The sequence below is a fragment of the Nematostella vectensis genome, chromosome 12, assembly GCF_932526225.1.
Source record: "Nematostella vectensis chromosome 12, jaNemVect1.1, whole genome shotgun sequence".
Taxonomy (NCBI): domain Eukaryota; kingdom Metazoa; phylum Cnidaria; class Anthozoa; order Actiniaria; family Edwardsiidae; genus Nematostella; species Nematostella vectensis.
The window spans coordinates 6,263,350-6,281,371 of NC_064045.1; the positions used below are offsets into that span (position 1 = coordinate 6,263,350).

The window sequence follows — 18,022 nt, forward strand, 5'->3', positions numbered from 1 at the left end:
ATTCAGTTCTCTAGTACTGAATGTAAAAATTGGTATGTATATATTCCTCCTGTATTTGTATGCACACAGCTTAGTATGTATTCAGTTCTCTAGTACTGAATGTACAAATTGGTATGTATATATTCCTCCTGTATTTGTATGCACACAGCTTAGTATGTATTCAGTTCTCTAGTACTGAATGTACAAATTGGTATGTATATATTCCTCCTGTATTTGTATGCACACAGCTTAGTATGTATTCAGTTCTCTAGTACTGAATGTACAAATTGGTATGTATATATTCCTCCTGTATTTGTATGCACACAGCTTAGTATGTATTCAGTTCTCTAGTACTGAATGTACAAATTGGTATGTATACATTCCCCCTGTATTTGTATGCACACAGCTTTGGATGTATTCAGTTCTCTAGTATTGTGGGATGTACAAATTGGTATGTATACATTCCCCCTGTATTTGTATGCACACAGCTTTGGATGTATTCAGTTCTCTAGTACTGAATTTACAAATTGGTATGTATACAGTTCTCTAGTATTGTGGGATGTACAAATTGGTATGTATACATTCCTCCTGTATTTGTATGCACACAGCTTAGTATGTATTCAGTTCTCTAGTATTGTGGGATGTACAAATTGGTATGTATACATTCCCCCTGTATTTGTATGCACACAGCTTTGGATGTATTCAGTTCTCTAGTACTGAATTTACAAATTGGTATGTATACAGTTCTCTAGTATTGTGGGATGTACAAATTGGTATGTATACTTTCCTCCTGTATTTTTATGCACACAGCTTAGTTTGTATACAGTTCTCTAGTACTGGAATGTACAAATTGGTATGTATACATTCCTCCTGTATTTGTATGCACACAGCTTAGTATGTATATCGTTCTCTAGTACTAAAATGTACAAATTGGTATAGATACAGTTCTCTAGTACTGGAATGTACAGGCAGCGAGGTTTCTTATAGACAGTTTTTCTTTCCAGGAGCGACGGGTGATTGACATCTGTATGTATGTGTTTCTGGGGATATTCACTATCGAGATGATGGTTAAGGTATGTAGTGTCTTTATACGTTCTTTATCATCATCATCATTATTATAATCGTTGTCGTCGTTGTTGTTGTTTTTATCGTCGTCGTCGTCATCATTATACTTATAAAAAGGCTCCATTATACTTATAAAAAGGTCCACTTATCAACTTATCTTGTCTGTGCTTCCAGGTAATCGCCTTGGGTTTGTGGATAGGGCCTGACGCGTACCTGCGCAGTGGCTGGAATGTCATGGACGGCTTCCTGGTGGTCATCTCGTGGGTGGACGTGATCGTGACCGCGACCACTAACGGACAGAACAGCATTCTGGGGGTCCTGAGGGTATTCCGTGCTCTACGAACATTGAGGCCATTACGGTAAGGCTATAAATCCATATAAACAGCACACGAGGCCGTGGCCATTGTGGAAAGGCTGGAAACAGGTGTAAGCACCTGGTGTAAGGCCAAAGTTCCGTGTAAAAAGTGCAAAAAGAAATTGTGGTAAGGCTTACAAAACGTGTAAATACCGCAATAACTTATTGTGACATGGCTAAAAGAACGTGTAAACAGCCACTGGCCCGTGTAAAGATCGCCCAACTTTGCTGTTAAAACCTCGCTTAAACTTGAATCGCGGTTGGCTATTTGGAAGTTTTCTTTCAAATAAACCGATATGTTTTCATTTGTAAACAGTAAAGGAGTGGTAGCGATAATGCACAGTAGTGTCGTAGATTCAGCTTTTGATGTTAGAACTGTCTTAGAGCAAGATCTATATCTGTCGGTTGTGGCATGGACTAAAGATACTCGCAGTTGAAATTTTGCCTGGATGATCTTCTCAAGGTTTTCCGATATGTTTATTTTTATTCATGTACCGTAAATCATGAATGGCAGGTTATCTATATTCCTCGGGTTGGTATCCTGTCAATTCGTCCACAAATCGTCTCATCCAACGTCCACAAGTAGAGTCAACTCGTCTACAAGTATAGAGTCAGCTCGTCCACATATAGGTTTAACAAAAATGTAGCTACGTAGCAAAAGTGTTTAATATAAAAACGTGTATAACTGTGAGTTAACTAACATTTTTAAAACGAGTACTTTTGGAACTTCAAATGCAGGGTTATTCAGAACACCAAATTCGACATAAAACATTTCATAGAATTATTCCTGGTGTTGCATTGCAGTGTTATAAGTCGCGCTCCTGGCCTCAAGATCGTGGTAGAGACGCTCATATCTTCCCTCAAGCCCATTGGCAACATTGTGCTCATCGCTGCAACTTTCTTCATCATCTTCGGTATCCTCGGAGTTCAGGTGAGGGATAGAGCTTCGTTAACACACATGCAAAACATGCTTCACAAGACATGTTTTAAAACGAACGTTACAGCGTTGCCAATATCAAAAGTGGAAAACATTAGTCTAAGAGAGTCCACAAACAGTGATCAAATCATGTCCTCTTATGGCCCGAGTCATATCAAACTATTTTTGTAGAATGATTATTTGAAATATTTCGTTGATGGTGTGAATGACAGAAAAGAAAAGTTCTTAATAACTCTTTCCTAACAGTAAGACATTATGAATAAGGTAAAATGAATCATTTTAAGTTAATGTTAAGTCCCGTTTCTCCCTGTTCTATCTCATTCAGCTGTTCAAAGGCAAGTTCCACTACTGCACAGACGCGACTGTTCCCGTCACCACCAAGACAGAGTGTCTGGAGAATGGAGGATCATGGGTAAACCGTGAATACAACTTCGACAACCTGGCGAAGGTAACCAACAACATTCCTGCTAGCGGACCACTATTTTAACGAACACATTTCCCCGAAAGGGTCCGCTAACGAGAAGCTTCCGAAGAAGAACGTAAATTTACTTTACTGTGAAACGCAAATCACAATAATAGACACATACACTGTCATCTCCAGGCCCATAGCCAAGTGGACCATTTTCTCTTCATATCTCATCCTAACTCGTAGTGGTACTCAACTCCCTCATTAGAGCGAACCTTTTAGTCGAGTAGGGGGGGGGGGGGGGCGTCCGAACCTCCCGAACCGCCCTGGCTACGGGCCTGAATGTCACACCCAAGGATATCCCTTTACTTATATACGGAAACCTCACCCCGTTACTTCTCAGCCAAGTTCATGTCCTTTAAATGTTCGCATGTTGGACGCGTATCACTAATTCCTTGAGGATATCCCCCAATGGTAGAGTGGATTGTATCTAAGCCATAGCGTTAAGCTTAGTTACAAGGTCAATGCTTTGACCAATCGAAAGTACCGATCTTGTGTGGTTTGCAGGCGTTATTGACGTTGTTCGTTTTCTCCACCAAAGACGGATGGGTGAATATCATGTATGACGGGATAGACGCGGTCGGCATTGATAAACAGGTACAGCACGGTTGCCTTAATATTAAGTTTCATCATTATTATCGCCATCTATACCATTCGCTGTCATCAGTTATGCTTTTACCATATCCTGAACCATGCCAAGCGAAAGTTCAACAATCACAAACGTAGCTGGGATTCCTCCCGGCAATGATACACCAATAGGCCTCAATTTTTTTTATTGGGGCTTTTCAAGGTTAATAAAGGTGTTTTTACGTAGCATGGCCACTTTCCTGCTCACCAATACAAGTGGTGTTCCGTACCCCAGGAATGGTACACCGATAGGCCTTAAACTTCTTCAAGGTTAAAAAAGTTTATTTAGGTATTAGTTGTATTAGCAGTAGTAGCCACTTTCCTGCTCACCAATTCAAGTGGTGTTCAGTACCTGATGCCTAATGTCTTCGTTTTGTTCCCAGCCCATCCGTAACCACGCGAGGTACAATGTGATCTATTTTGTCGGTTTTTTACTCCTCGCCGGCTTCGTCGTGTTGAACATGCTTGTTGGTGTCGTCGTCGAGAATTTCCAGAAATGTCGGACTTTGATAGAAATGGAGAAAAAAATCGACGAAGAGAAGAAAAACAAGAAAGAAGAGAAAATGAGACGTAAGTTAAAGCAATTTTTACGATGTTTAGAATAAGGTAATTACCATTGAGATTCATTGCAATGACACCAGTCAGGAGGCAAATGATAACAATGCGGATATGTGCGATGGTTATGTTGATGATGACGATGATGATAATGATGATGGTTATGATAAAGATGTTTATGATTATACAATAATGATGATACATTACGTCTTCAGCCTGGGAGAGCTAAAGATGATAATGCGGATTATCTGAAAATGGAAATGATGATGATAGTTGCAAGGGCTGTGTTGGTGATGGTGATGATGATGGTGATTGATGATGGTGAAGATGCTGGTGACGATGGTGGTAGTAATGATGATGATGATGATGATGATGATGAAGATGAAGATGAAGATGAAGATGAAGATGATGATGATGATGATGATGATGATGATGATGATGATGATGATGATGATGATGATGATGATGATGATGATGGTGGTGGTGGTGGTGGTGGTGGTGGTGGTGGTGGTGGTGGCGGCGGTGGCGGTGATGATGATGATTACAATATTCTAAATATGATGATGATGACTCCCTAGGTGAGATAGCAGAAGACGAGGCCCTTAGTGAGCATTACCCTCGACCCAGGAAGTTCATCCACTCAGTCTGCACTCATGGCTACTTTGACCTCGGTATTGCTGCCGTCATCGCCCTCAACGTGCTGTGCATGGCCTTGGAACACTACCAGCAACCTGATGTAAGTGACCGTCTAAAGGAGCATGGTCCTTTGTGTCTCGAAAAAATGAAATGGCAGTGTAATGGTCACTGATTCCACAAAAACTTTCGTTATATTAAAAAAATTTATTACTGCTTTTGGCTTTTGGTGGAATACACCTTCTTTTCGTGTTGCCTGAATCGACAGGAAGAACCCGTCCCATGGCCGATATTGCGTTGTGTATACATTATTTTTTTCAACTTCAAAATGGTATAAATTAATGTACAGCTCTACTTTTTCAATACTTGCGGATCTCTGCACTTGATCTAAAGGCTGTTTCTCACTTGGACGTAAGCGCAAAACCGAACACACGTAGTTTTCCGATTCTCACTAGAACATAAGCGCAAGAAAACGCAACTGCTTGATTTTCTTGCGCTTGCGCTTGTGTTTGACCGAGTCTCACTTGTGTTGCCCTTCGTTTGCGCTTACGCTTGCGTTCTAGTGAGAACCAACCTTAAGTTTGCCCCCTGGCCTCGGTTCCACGCGCGCGTCGCAAAGAGTCATGGGATGATGTGGGGAAGGTGAATTTGATTTTCTGTTTGTGGCTCCATGTAGGGTCTGACGGCGTTTCTGAAGTGTGCTAATTACGTGTTCACTGCGGTGTTTATACTTGAGGCAATCCTTAAGATCTTCGCACTAGGAATAAAGAGATACATCAAAGATAGGTAAGTACCTCATGGTATAACGAGAAAGACCACAGACAAGCTTTATGAAATACATTAAAGACAGATCAGTACTTCATTGTAGAACTAGAATGACTACATACAAGCTTTGTGAAATACATTAAAGACAGATAATTACTTCATGGTGGAACTAGAAAGACTACAGACAAGCTCTGTTAAATACATTAAAGACAGATAAGTACTTCATGGTATAACTAAAAAGACTACAGACAAGCTGTAGAAAAAATTAAATTGGTCTGCGTAGGCGTGATGTAGACAAGGTATAAATCAACACAGGGTTGAAAAGGATGTTTTATGCCTCTGTAAGAAAAAGTAGTTGCGCTGACGTTTCGAGTGTTAGCCCTTCGCCCTTTTTCAACCTTGTGTTGATTTATAAGTATGTACTTTACCTTGCTAATCCGTGTGTTCATACATCAAAACAGACAGAATGTGTTTGTCTGTTCGTCGCATTGATTACCTTTAAATCCCTCTTTTTGACTCCTAGCTAGTTAGTTCGTCTGTTTTTATGTCAATACAAGATATCGTCCCGTCTATCCATTTGTGCCTCCTTCTGCCCATCCATCAATCCATCCAGTCTTCTTCGCGTCGCATTGTTTACTTGTCCCTCTTTTCCTAGCCAGCGCATTTGTTTGTCTGTTTTTATGTCCATACAATCTACTATCCGTCTATCGATGTGTGCCTCCTTCTGCCCATACATCTTCTGCCATCCTTCTGCCAACCCACACTAGTCTTCTTCGCATTTCCGCCTTCAAGAAAAAAACAATATCTCGCATTGATTTTACCTCTACAGGTGGAACCAGTTGGACATGCTGATCGTGATTCTGTCTATCGTCGGCATCGCATTAGAGGAGATGACCATGGAGCTCCCGATCAACCCGACCATCATCCGGGTCATGCGTGTGCTTAGGATTGCAAGAGGTCAGGGGGGTTCATTGGATACCCTAGGAGGGGGGGTAGGAGAGTGCTCTTAAAAAACATTCGATTTCTGCTGATTTCTGCGAAGTGGCGTCCTCTTGCCGCAGCGTCGTGGATCTAGATCACCCTATGGACCCTCTAAGGGGGGGGGGGGGGGGGGTGGGGGAGGGCTCTGGATTTTTTTAAGAGTTCCCTGGTAGTTGATAAAGGGGGACCGGGAAAATTACACCGGAGGGGGAGGGGCTGTTAGTCAAAATCTTCTCCAATAAACACTCCCTAAAACGTCAAACAGAAGGAGAAATACATTTAGGGTATGAAATGATATTTAATAAGGGTGTCTCGCGTGAGGGAAAGGATGAGAAAAGAAAAAAAATTGAAGGAAATAGAAAAAGGGTTTATAGGAGTAAGAAGAGAAGGGGCAAGCTGTTGTTTATGCATATTTTACGGTGAAGTCTGGTCCGATTTTTTTATCATTGTTATATAATGGGTATTTTTGTACTTTGACAGTGTTAAAACTTTTGAAGACAGCAGAAGGAATCCGTAAACTGTTAGACACAGTCGCACAAGCCTTACCACAGGTGTGTAGAATAATTGTAGCATGTTTTACTGCTGCAGATAAAAAGCTTAGTCGGCTGCACTGACCTTCCAGGCTTGATTATAAGCCACATCTTGCTTATTATCAATATCCTCCGTGATCATAGTTTCATAATTTATGGATGATATAAAATACATCAGAACTTTGTTCCCATTAACCCCATTGTACTTAGATGCTTTGCGCAATAGCAAGACTCTGATAGTGCAACACTTATTTGAAAAACGTATACCCATCATTTCTCTCTACATGACTTGACATTGACCTGTTGTTATACAGGTCGGTAATGTATTGTTGTTGTGGTTATTACAGGTCGGTAATCTTGGGATGCTATTTCTGCTGATGTTTTTTATATTCTCGGCTTTGGGAATTGAGTTGTTTGGGAAAATTGGTGAGTTTTTTTTCTACGTCATAAAGCTTCTGGCTTTCATCTAGTTTTGTGTGCCATGTGATGCAGGCGGCTGGATCAATCGATAATGATGGCCCCTTGCCTTTCTCCAAATGCAAGATGGCCGCTGGGGTTTTACCGATAAAACATCATCCAACGCTTGCAAGCAGGCTACTGAATTATAGCGAAGTTTGTTCTCCATTCTGTCTTTTATGTGTTTTCCATCATGATGTTTCCCCATCCTCATGTTTCCCCATCCTTGTGTTTCCCCATCCTCATGTTTTCCCATCCTCATTTTCCCTCTCCTCGTGTTTTCCATTCTCATGTTTTCCCATTCCCATGTTTTCTCATCCTGATGTTTTCCCATCCCCATGGTTCCCAGACTGCGAGAAGCCAGGCATCACGTGCCAGGGAATGGACGAGCACGCTAACTTCCGGTCGTTTGGTATCGCTATGCTGACCCTCTTCAGAATCTCCACAGGCGACAACTGGAACGGCATTCTCAAGGTTGGTTTACGATATTTTTTTAATAAAAATCAAAGATTTGTTTTCATTTCTCAAGACACATCGTCGTGTACTTTTGTTAAAATCCCTCGAATAAATTCAATCAAGAATGACTTAGTATAAATTTCTAGGAATTCCTGGAGCCATACCTTTTAGTTCCACTGAGAAGGGTGGTGTGGACCCCATTTAGAGTGTAAATGGCTCAGCCTGATGATAGTTATCATGAGTGGAGGAATACTTACATTCTATGAATTTGTAGTCGAAATTGAGAAGTGGCAGTTGGCAAAGTATTTTAAATTCTATTTCAGGATACCATCAGTCCTGATGTTTGTCGTGTAAACCCTGAGATCGATTGTTCCATGCTTGAACACGTGGCGCCCATCTACTTCGCGGTGTTTGTGCTAGCTACTCAGTTCGTGTTGTTGAACGTTGTGGTAGCCGTGCTGATGAAGCACTTGGAGGAAGCAAAAGACACCAAGACGCCCGTGAATACTCCGCCATTGTCGTCATCATCGCGTGAGAGTTCCAAGGATAACAATGGTGCTTCACTCAAGGTGCCTTCTAGCGACCGCAAGGTATACTAGACAGCTAGATAGCGATGTTTTCCTTATAACCAAAATAATCATCCACAACCTTCATTATTGTCACTTTTTTGCCATCGACATCATTGTCATCATCATCATCATTCTTATCTTCGTCAAAATAATGCTTATAACATTATATATGTTTATATATTTATGTTTATGACATTATTTCATACAACGCATTGTTTTACCCAGGAAAACTTCAAAATAACAATCTAAAAATGAAGTCTGATACGTTATTTTCGATATTTCATTGAAAATATCTTGCTCACTCGCTTGAATGAGCAGATGGAAACGGATGCTTTGTGTGACTTGGAATTGAGCGGGAGCATAAAATGGCGGCGTGATTGGCCTTCTTTCATTATTATCGCAATGACATAGATGTTATTTCATCATCAGGATGCCATGCCTTTGATGAACAGTGATATATTTTACATTGTTATTATTTAATATAAAAAAATGGCTCATGTAAGAGTAAAAGAGTGAATTTCCATGTGCCAATTTTGAATTTCACATATACGCCATTGCGATCGTCTTGCTTAAGCTCCCCGTGTTTTTTTTACTCAGGTGTCGTTTGATGACGAGGCTGACAATTATTCCAAGCCCGAGTCTCGCTCTTCCCGTTGCTTACCGATGGTCGCAGTCAATGGTCAGGGGTACAACTCGTTTGATAACGAGTTCGGTCTACAAGGCATCACTCGGCAAGACGCCATCAAACCCCCAGCCATGCTCAGTCGATCAGCGCCGAGTTTAAGGCCTGCAATCACCGATCGTCGACGCCCCACGTCTGCCAAACCCAGCATTGAAAGCTCAAGGATGGTAGGAAGTACGGGCTCGCTCACTCGTCTAAGTCCATTGATAGGAAGACGAACCAAGTCTCAAGGCAAACACCAGGAAGAAGCCGGTGGACCAGAGCTGACGTTCACTCCTTCCTGGGACAGTGGCCTGAAACCGGACAGCATTGGCGGACAGGTCGAGCCTCGTACAATGTCACCAAGGGCACCGATCTACACGATGAGTGAAGATAGCGATTTGTATGACAGCAATCTGGACACCGATGGCGGAAGTGACGTTAGGGCTTTTAGCCCAAGACCCTCGCTTAAGTCCACTTCCGGTTCTTCTGAAAGCGAGGATGCGCAGTACCGCCACAAAATGCCTCCGGCTTTACGCTCCGGTGCAGAGTTAGCGTGGGGGACCCCTGACGCCCAGGAATTTGATTCGAATGAAGGAAGGCCAAGTAGCAGCAAAAGCGCGCCCGTGGGGGCTGAGGTAGAAGAAAATATTCTGCTGCAGAATATGCGTCCCGCGACAGCAACAGAAGATAAGAGTCACCGGATGCAGAGTTATGTCTAGTTTACGTCACGTCTCAGTAAATAATATACCACTTGTACTGAGTAACATTTCAAAGCACTACGTCATTAACGGAAGACATGAATGTCAAATATGAATTCAATTCTTCAAAATCTCTTCTGATAATGGTGCATTAGAACAAACAATGGGCTTTCTTTACTTCTCAAGCAAACCTATACCATTCGGTGGAGAACTCGCCAACTGTGAAAGCATCTGCAATAATATCTTAAATGAAGAAATTCAGAGTTACTGTGTGTTGCAGACCAAGTGTTACAGAGTCCTATGGGGGTATTATTTGGACGCCATAGATAATTCGCCATTTTGCAAGCCTGGAAACGAGCTTATTGAATACACTTTCTTTTTATTATTATTTCGAGGAAACTCCTGAGGTGGCTTTCGGTGCCAGTTTTTCCGAAAGTATGACCACTTCTTCTATCTCCACAAGCGTACGTCTATCAGACCAATACAGCATTGACAACAAGTACGTTAGAGTAAGTTTGTTTAACGTGTTGAGGGGGTAGGTTAAAGGGGTAGAAAGGGGGAGGGTAGGGACAAAAATCAACATAAAATAAGAAAAACACATAGTTCTCTATTACTACAAAACAGAGCTCCAGAATGAGCTTACATTACACAGCTCGTCTAAGGATTTGAGAGCTGTAGATATTTTTGTACAAAATGCAACGGATAAGAAGAAACCACATTGAAAACAAGGTAATTTTTCTCGCTTCATGCATCACAATGTTTTGCCCGCTAGCTTTGCTTACTGCTATAGGCCAAACGCTAGCAAAATGTTTTATCTAAGGAGGCTAGGGACAATATTGAAGGGGCCCAGACGGTTCAGGAACAGTCACAACGGGCAGACTCAAAAAGTAAAGGCTCATCACCTTTAGGACTCTTTGCTTCTATTTACAGGTTGAACTCCAATTTTTATGTTGAGTTTTTATTATTTTAACATGCGTCGCTACCTAAAGTTTTAAATAATGGGCCATGTAACTATTTTGTAAATAACAAAGCATATTTTGTACTCATTTTTGCTTTTATTATGAGACAGGTCGACGGGAGGTCGACACTTTTCTTAGGGCGAGTTTACCCGAATTTGCTGCTGGCAGCAAAGTATGTCTTAGTTCGTTTGTTTTTATCATAAATTGTTCTATATCATGTGTATAATTACAAATGGTGCAAACAAGGAATGCTCTCAATTAAAAAAATTATAGGACTTTAACGTCATATTACATTTTAATACGAGTTCAAGAAATCGCTTGTCTGCTAGTATGTTTCAAACAGTACTTGGGTCAATGTAAAGGAACGCAACTTATACCACTTTCCGTCTGAAGCAATCTCTTGATTGAAATGGAAATTTTTTTCGAGTTTGAAAGGAAAGAAGCACTTCATGTGTCAAGCTTCAGGTGTAAAATTCGTGCTTGACTAATTGATGGTTTAAAAGTAGTGCTTTAATTGCAGTGAATAAGTGCCTGTCCAGGGGTTGGAAAGCAGGTTAGCGCTAACTCAGGGATGAATACGGCTATCTTGCCTTCGATTGAATAAAAGGGGCATTCAACCCTCGGAAAACAATCTGGACCTTGAATAGTTTAGTGTTATAATTGTTTGGATTTACCTACAAGTATCCGAAAGACAATAATGTGGCGGTTCACGGTATTAGCTCTTCTACGATCGGTGGAGGAATAGAAAATAAAGATTTATTAGTTGGGACTGCTAAAGTCTATTTTTGTCTCAGTTAGCACAGAAAGAATAGAATAGATAGCAATTGTGAGTTTTAGAATTGATTTTATGACAAATAAATAGAAATAAAAATGAAATATTATAATTGTTTTCTTGTTCCAGTAAGAGCAATGTCCTTACAACTTTTTTTCCATAAAATAGTTGTCGTTATTGTGCAAATATTTTATGCTTGCATAAAAAAACAGACAACATTGTTTTCACTTATTTTTTACAGCTTGGGAATCACTCGTCCTTGAGTGGCAAGCTATAAATCCACACCAGGCCCAACAAGTATGTTGCACGCCTCTGTGAAACAGAGTAGTTATGTTGACAATTCGAGCGTCGGCCCTTCGTCGTAACAAAAGAGTTCTTGAGTGACTCGGGTACAGTTGGGGAATGTGTAGTTCCAGAAAATATCCCTCCCCCCCCTCCATTGAGGGGGTCGGAGGTATGACCCCCCCACCCCTCTGGAATTTCCAACCCCTGCAAAAAAATAAATACAGTAACTGTTAAGGAAAAAGGGCATTTTACTCCCCCTCCCCTCTGAGAAACTCCTGGGCGTTTGAACTAACCACCCCCCCGGAATTTCCAATCCCCTCAATGGGGGGGGGGGGGGGGGGGTATGGATATTTTCTGGAACAACAATGATTGAATATTGTCACCCAATACTGCATGTGACACCAGATGTCATGGTATCGCCCATTCTCCTTAATGGATCATAATCGTTGAGAGAAATCCTTGATAATACTTTGAACTGTAATTACAACTCCCATTATTCCCCCAACAACACCAAAAATAATAAGTGCAATATCCTTGATCACTATAGGTCCAGAGTTGCTGTCTTTGAACAAAACCAAATGGAAAACACACGGGAGAATGTAGGCGAGAACGGAGCTCCCAAGCGAGCCAATCAGAGCGTTCACATAGGCGAAGTCGTCCTTTAGTAAAACTGCCATGCCAGCGGTTATCAGCACAAGAAAAAAGCGAAGAAAATTACGTTTCCATGCTGCTGTCTGAAATAGAAAGAAAACAAACAATACATTTTTGCGTTTTGTAGTTCCGTGCCAGAAAAAAAAAACATATCAATCAATGGAGCCTAGGGCAAGCGCGCGGGATACCCGTGATAATCATAAACGTTGTTAGGGTCTGGACCGATTTTCAAGATGACGGTCAGAAAAATCGTAGTTAACACGAATTCCTGCAAGTTTGCGTGGAATTTTTTTACTTCACTGTTCTAAGGGAGGAAAAAAAATAAGAAAACGATTGAAGCGGCGGACTCCCAAATATGGTAACGATCAAATAAGGAATGGGCCTGAGCATGAAAAACGACGGTTTTCAAAACAAAATTGCTAGATATGAAAAATAAATAAAATTATATTAAAATTCCCTCCGCTGGATGTAAATCTTTTTTTCCTAAAAAATAGACATACCATTGAAAATAATGAAAATAATAATACACAAAGTAGGGTACATACCTTAAACTGTAGTTCGTGTTCGTTGGCCTCCTTTGACCTTGCATGGACGCTAACGCCAGACTCGCCATGGCTGGTTGTACTATCGATTGTCTGGTAATTCGTTACTTCCTGGCGTCCGATAGCATCGGCCGGGCAGGACACAATGTCGGACAAATGAGACTTGTGTTTTCTTCTGATTTTTTCAAACACAAGACTTTCGGCGATTTGAATAACAGGGAAAAGTTGTAAAGGGTATGTGAAGAGTACAGCGATAATGAGAGTGACGCGGACGAGTTGAGCGAATAAACCAGTAGTTAGTTTGTCTGTGACGATCTGTGGAACGTCGTTGCCGTATATAAGAAATCCCAAAACACCAAAGGACCCCAGGAGAACCGAGAGCTGAGCAAGGGTGAGGTGTAGGTAGAGAGGGAAGCGAGGACGGTTAGATCCCATGCCAGACTCGATAGGGATAATCTGAAATAAGATAAAAAAATTGGATAGTAGTTACCGTAAAGGATCTAATAAACGCCGGGGGCTTAGGGGGGAGGGGCGTTTATTAGATAGAAGGCGTACTTAAGATATGGGGCGTTTATTAGATCATTTACGGTACTAATCACCAAAATCATCCTTGTCATCTTCATCATCATCACTAACATCAACACTACTATTACACCATTATCATCTCTGTATTGTCTTTTAATTATCACCATTTTCGCCGCTGTCATCATTAATATCCATACTCCATAGGGCATCAAAACGGAACAGGCGCTTACGAATTGCTAAGAAAAAACGCCGTTGTCGTCCTTCACAGCAAATCCAGAACGCCTTTTTTCCTGTTTCTGGTTCAACGCGCACTGTCACAGACGTCAATGGGAAATTTGTGATATTCCTGAGGGCGTGGGCAGTTAATGATGCCGTTCGCGTTGTAAGCTCTCTATTGGTATCAACGCCCCAACACCAAACAATAAAAGAGAAAAACGTCCTTAAGATACTTACGCATCCAATCCCCTCATAGGCACAAGTTAGCTGTCCAAAGAAGATCGGGAAAGTGATCCAGTTGGCAAGAGTGACGTCATTCAGCTTGAAGTGGAGACCTGGGGACAAGAATCAAAGCGGCTTGGTCATTCAATTATAGTATCACAACGAAACACTTATAATCGAGAGGGCGTTGAGAAACATAGTCTTATGGCTTTGTAATTTGTCCCATCGCATGGGAGTTCTATTTCTGTACCCTTTTTTATATTTTTTTAATATATATATTTTATTGATTTCCCAGCGTTATTACTAGGTGATGTTAGCTGTTGTGCTAACCCACCTTTCTTTAAAATGGTATAATGAAGAACACTTCACTCACCATCTAGTATTTGAACTAGAAGCCCAAAGAAACCTGCCAGTAGAGCAATGTTGGCTAGCCCACTTATTGGTCCAAGTTTACGAATCTTGCGTATGAAAGCCATAGCGACTACGAATGGCAGAGGAATCAAGAGCAATAGAGGAAACATGGGAGCTGATCTTTGGCCGTGAGTTGCATCCATGAGTAATGTTCCATTCAGCGTTATTGTCTTCACCGACTCATCGCTTATAGGTACTGGAAAGTTGCTTAGTTTAGGCAAATGTTGCACGGAGGCATTCTTTGTGATATTTTGGCTCGGAAATTCGTATGGGAACATCGATTTAATTGTATTTCCCATGAAAATAAAGTAGGCCACACAAAATCCTGTTTGCGTCAGTACGAGAGCGACATTGACAATTCGCAAGCCCCAATCGCCAATTGTGATTTTGCCAATGTCTCCAAGGGTCATTTCCATTTCGACGGCCATCCTGATTTTCTGCATCTCTTCGTGGCAGTGATCAGCTTTTAGTTGGCGGTACTGATGTGAGGAGTCTAGAATCATCGTGACAGCAACCTTTTTGCATTTGATGATCATCTGGCAGCAGTGATCGGTTATAGTAGCTATGAGAACAAGCGCCACAATTCCAAGCTGCAACGAAACAAAGTCATTTGAATATCATTATACATAAAGTATTTGTTCGCTATCCATATGGCTCAAGTCTTATTTGTATCGTTAGGAATAAGACACGTGAACAGTGCTTGATTAGCTAGGTACAGCAATGTTTCATAGCGAAAACACTCAAAAAAGGGTCTGTTTTACTTTTTTGAAAACTCGTCGCAAGGCCAATAGGTTTTAACTTTTAAAAGTCTATCAGGACTGATGAAGTTGTAGTTCTAAAGTGTTCATTGCTAACATGGCTAAATAAATAAATTGAAACTGGTGGATGACAAGATGGAGATTGTCAAGTAATCAAAATTATGTGCCTAAAAATTATGTGCATAAGTTTCAGAGTAGATGGTGGAGATTGATAAGTAGGGGGTGGAAGTCATTTTATTTTATTAGTTCAAATAAAACTTAAATCAACTTTTTTTAAAAAGTAGCCAGCGCTAGGTGGAACATAGCTGATGTTTCCACCAGCCACTGGGGCCTAATGAAACCCCTGCCTCTATGTACTGCATATACATACATATTATTTCAAAAGACTTTGAAAATTATTTTTTGTGTGTTACCATGGTGATTTGGTGGGCATAGCTTGTCGAATCAAAATCATAGAAAGAGCTGTTGTGAAAAAGGCAGGCGCGTACACAGGGGGAGCATGCAAGGTGCACATGCACCCCTCCTTGTATAGCCCAAAAATACTGGGTGTGACCCTTGGCAGGTGCTCAATTTTAATACCTTAGCTGCAATATTTTTGGTCAAGAATTGCTTGAATCTCATTAAAAGAATTTCCAAACATATTAAAAAAATACTTTTCCATTTAAACACTCATTAGCATACAACCATAAAAAATGGAAACCTACGGAACAGTATTTTGTTTAAAAGAGATAGATTTAACAGAACTTGAACTTGAACTTATATCTTTGTCATTATAATTAATACTTACAGCTAATCCGCTTTGCTTGAATGCAAATGGCAAAGCCAGGTAGCTTGTGCCTATAAATGCCTTCAATACGTTCGCAAAGTCTGTAAACTGTTGCCATGCTGTAGGTCTACAATAAGAAAATAATAATAGTTAGTTGATACAGTAATACTACTCCCACCCAAAACAAAATTGGGTGGATATCCACCCCCCTTTTTGAGTAAAAAAATTATTGAAAGTCACTTTGTTTGAAGAAAATAAATAGTGTTCTTGTGCTTTCGCCTACTTGACTTTGCTGACGCAACAAATCCAATTCAGTATAAAGTATTGTTAGATCTATGTGACCTACCAAGGACCACTGGATCAGTTATAAGCCGTCTATCCGGCCATCATCCACCCCCCATTTTGAAATCCTGGATCCGCCCCTGGAGAATGGTATATTTCAAAGACTAAAAATTAGCTAATGAAAAGCTAGCTAAAATAACAACTAATAAATAAGTTATTTTTAGATTTTTATGATCCTTTTCTACAATTAAATAATATATACAGCCCCTTTTCTTTTACAACCTTCATTGGTATGGTGTTCAGTGTAGAAAGTTTTTTTTTAAACAGAATATATTAATAGTTTCATTTGATATGGCAATGAATTGATATGGAAAGACATGAGTTTTGAAGTTCCATACGTTTTGCTAAAAAAGATAATTTGCGCACAGTCAACCATATAAAAGTTTTAATTTTTTCATAAATTGCTAAATATAAAAGAATATGTTGTAGCAACAATAAAGCAAGGTACATAAAATTACTTATTGATATTGTGGCTTATTTGTATCTAATAGTGTTTGGCTTGATACAGATTTTCTATTGCTATATAACAATACAGGAACCTGGTGCATTAGGAGTGCAATATTAAAGAGCCCAGACCAGGCCCATGGGTATGGAAGAACCCACCCACCCACTCGACTGGAAAGTCCAATCTAATGAGGCAATGTTGACTACCACTGCGAGCTAGGATGGGCTACCTAAGAAAAAATATTCCGTTTAATGGCAAACGACCCCCCCCCCCCCCCACACACACACACACACTTGAACCCTTCAAATAAGAACCTTCTCTGTAAAAGAATGTAAAAGATGGAATGAAGGACTGTCACATCTAACGTTGGTCTCTTTCGCACACTCCAGTGGTCAGAGTCACACACAGGGAGCGCTGTGTGGCTCAGACCGCTGGCTGCAAAGGAGACTTATCCCTGGACAAAGATATTGTAATTGACTTATTTTATATTCTAACAAACTCAAAACACAAAACTTTAGTAAGCAATTTTGACCTAAGCACAATTTTGTTGTCTTTTCGTATTACATTTGTTTGTGAAACAATCTTATTCCTTCCGGTAATAAGTTACTTTTTCCTTACATTCTAGCATGAAATCGAAATTTTTGTTTTGTGTTTATCTGAACGCCGCTTGTTCTATACATATAACAATGACATGTACGGTGGACTGGTCCGATGATTAAAGAGTAAACAATGATAAATAGATTGAGATAAAAAAATACTCTGTTCTTGATTTCTAAAACAAATATAAGCACCCTTAAGGTTTAGTCAATAAACCCAATGAGTTGATGATCGTGTTTACTCGTGTAAAAAAATAACAAAAATTCCAATTTTTTTGCCCCGTATTGAATCAAAGCAAAAATTGTATTATACATTGATAATAAAAATAGCTTTAACATATATATAATAGCTTTAAAAAAATTAATTCTGAAAAAGGTTAAAAACGAAAAGATAAAGTTAGGTTACTTACGACAGCACGACACCGCCGGTTTCGCTAATTGGAACATAATGTGCCATTTCAATGCTTGAAAATCATCAAATCCAAGCCAATTCGCAGGGAGACGGTGACTGTTAAAAGTCCGCTTTGCTAGAGAGATAACTGGACGATATCAAGATAACAGGGCCATAGGATACAGGTTTGAACTTGATTCAAGTCGACTGCTTTCTTGTTTCGTGGCAGCCATCTTGAATGAAATAAACATGTGACATGTTCGCGTTCCATCCAGGAAATCACGTGACGTTGAGCAGAAGGGCCCTTTCGAAACTGGAGAAGAAAACCAGTTATGGCGAAACTAGATGAAAACCAGTTATGGCGAAACTGGAAGAAAACCAGTTATGGGCCATATGCTCAAGGGA

The 18,022-nt window shown here is 40.4% G+C and overlaps 2 protein-coding genes across 6 annotated transcripts in view; one reads left to right on the plus strand and one right to left on the minus strand.

Annotated features, from left to right (window-relative positions):
- The window catches only part of LOC5508299 (voltage-dependent T-type calcium channel subunit alpha-1G), a 48,508-nt gene extending 36,937 nt beyond the window's left edge, over positions 1 to 11,571 (plus strand). For all 4 annotated transcript variants that reach the window (XM_048720364.1, XM_048720366.1, XM_048720363.1 and 1 more), the window contains 14 exons: positions 984 to 1,052; positions 1,219 to 1,403; positions 2,204 to 2,330; positions 2,662 to 2,784; positions 3,310 to 3,399; positions 3,813 to 3,999; positions 4,563 to 4,720; positions 5,294 to 5,403; positions 6,212 to 6,339; positions 6,844 to 6,914; positions 7,241 to 7,319; positions 7,699 to 7,823; positions 8,129 to 8,395; positions 8,972 to 11,571. In XM_048720364.1, coding sequence (XP_048576321.1) covers positions 984 to 1,052; positions 1,219 to 1,403; positions 2,204 to 2,330; positions 2,662 to 2,784; positions 3,310 to 3,399; positions 3,813 to 3,999; positions 4,563 to 4,720; positions 5,294 to 5,403; positions 6,212 to 6,339; positions 6,844 to 6,914; positions 7,241 to 7,319; positions 7,699 to 7,823; positions 8,129 to 8,395; positions 8,972 to 9,757 — 2,505 coding nt within the window. In that variant the 3' untranslated portion in view covers positions 9,758 to 11,571. The remainder of the gene's footprint in view (positions 1 to 983; positions 1,053 to 1,218; positions 1,404 to 2,203; positions 2,331 to 2,661; positions 2,785 to 3,309; positions 3,400 to 3,812; positions 4,000 to 4,562; positions 4,721 to 5,293; positions 5,404 to 6,211; positions 6,340 to 6,843; positions 6,915 to 7,240; positions 7,320 to 7,698; positions 7,824 to 8,128; positions 8,396 to 8,971) is intronic.
- On the minus strand, positions 11,523 to 17,891 carry LOC5508291 (amino acid transporter AVT3B). Of its 2 annotated transcripts, none has more exons than XM_001628847.3 (6): positions 17,637 to 17,891; positions 15,865 to 15,970; positions 14,282 to 14,909; positions 13,924 to 14,021; positions 12,949 to 13,401; positions 11,523 to 12,486 (listed from the first exon to the last, which is right to left on the minus strand). In XM_001628847.3, exons 1-6 carry the CDS (start codon positions 17,681 to 17,683, stop codon positions 12,190 to 12,192), a joined length of 1,629 nt encoding a protein of 542 aa, XP_001628897.2. In that variant the 5' UTR covers positions 17,684 to 17,891; the 3' UTR covers positions 11,523 to 12,189. The 2 variants fall into 2 exon arrangements, with proteins under 2 accessions (XP_001628897.2, XP_048576324.1); XM_048720367.1 differs by lacking the exon at positions 17,637 to 17,891 and adding an exon at positions 16,190 to 16,208.
- Between the last annotated feature and the right edge of the window lie 131 nt (positions 17,892 to 18,022).

Excerpts from the sequence above, each read along its gene's own strand:
- LOC5508291 (XM_001628847.3), bottom strand. The coding sequence starts at position 17,683 with ATGGCACATTATGTTCCAATTAGCGAAACCGGCGGTGTCGTGCTGTC. Across the intron at positions 13,402-13,923 it reads CCTATGAGGGGATTGGATGC|ATTATCCCTATCGAGTCTGG; the intron begins GTAAGTATCTTA and ends ATCTTATTTCAG. Across the intron at positions 12,487-12,948 it reads AACACGAACTACAGTTTAAG|ACAGCAGCATGGAAACGTAA; the intron begins GTATGTACCCTA and ends TTTCTATTTCAG.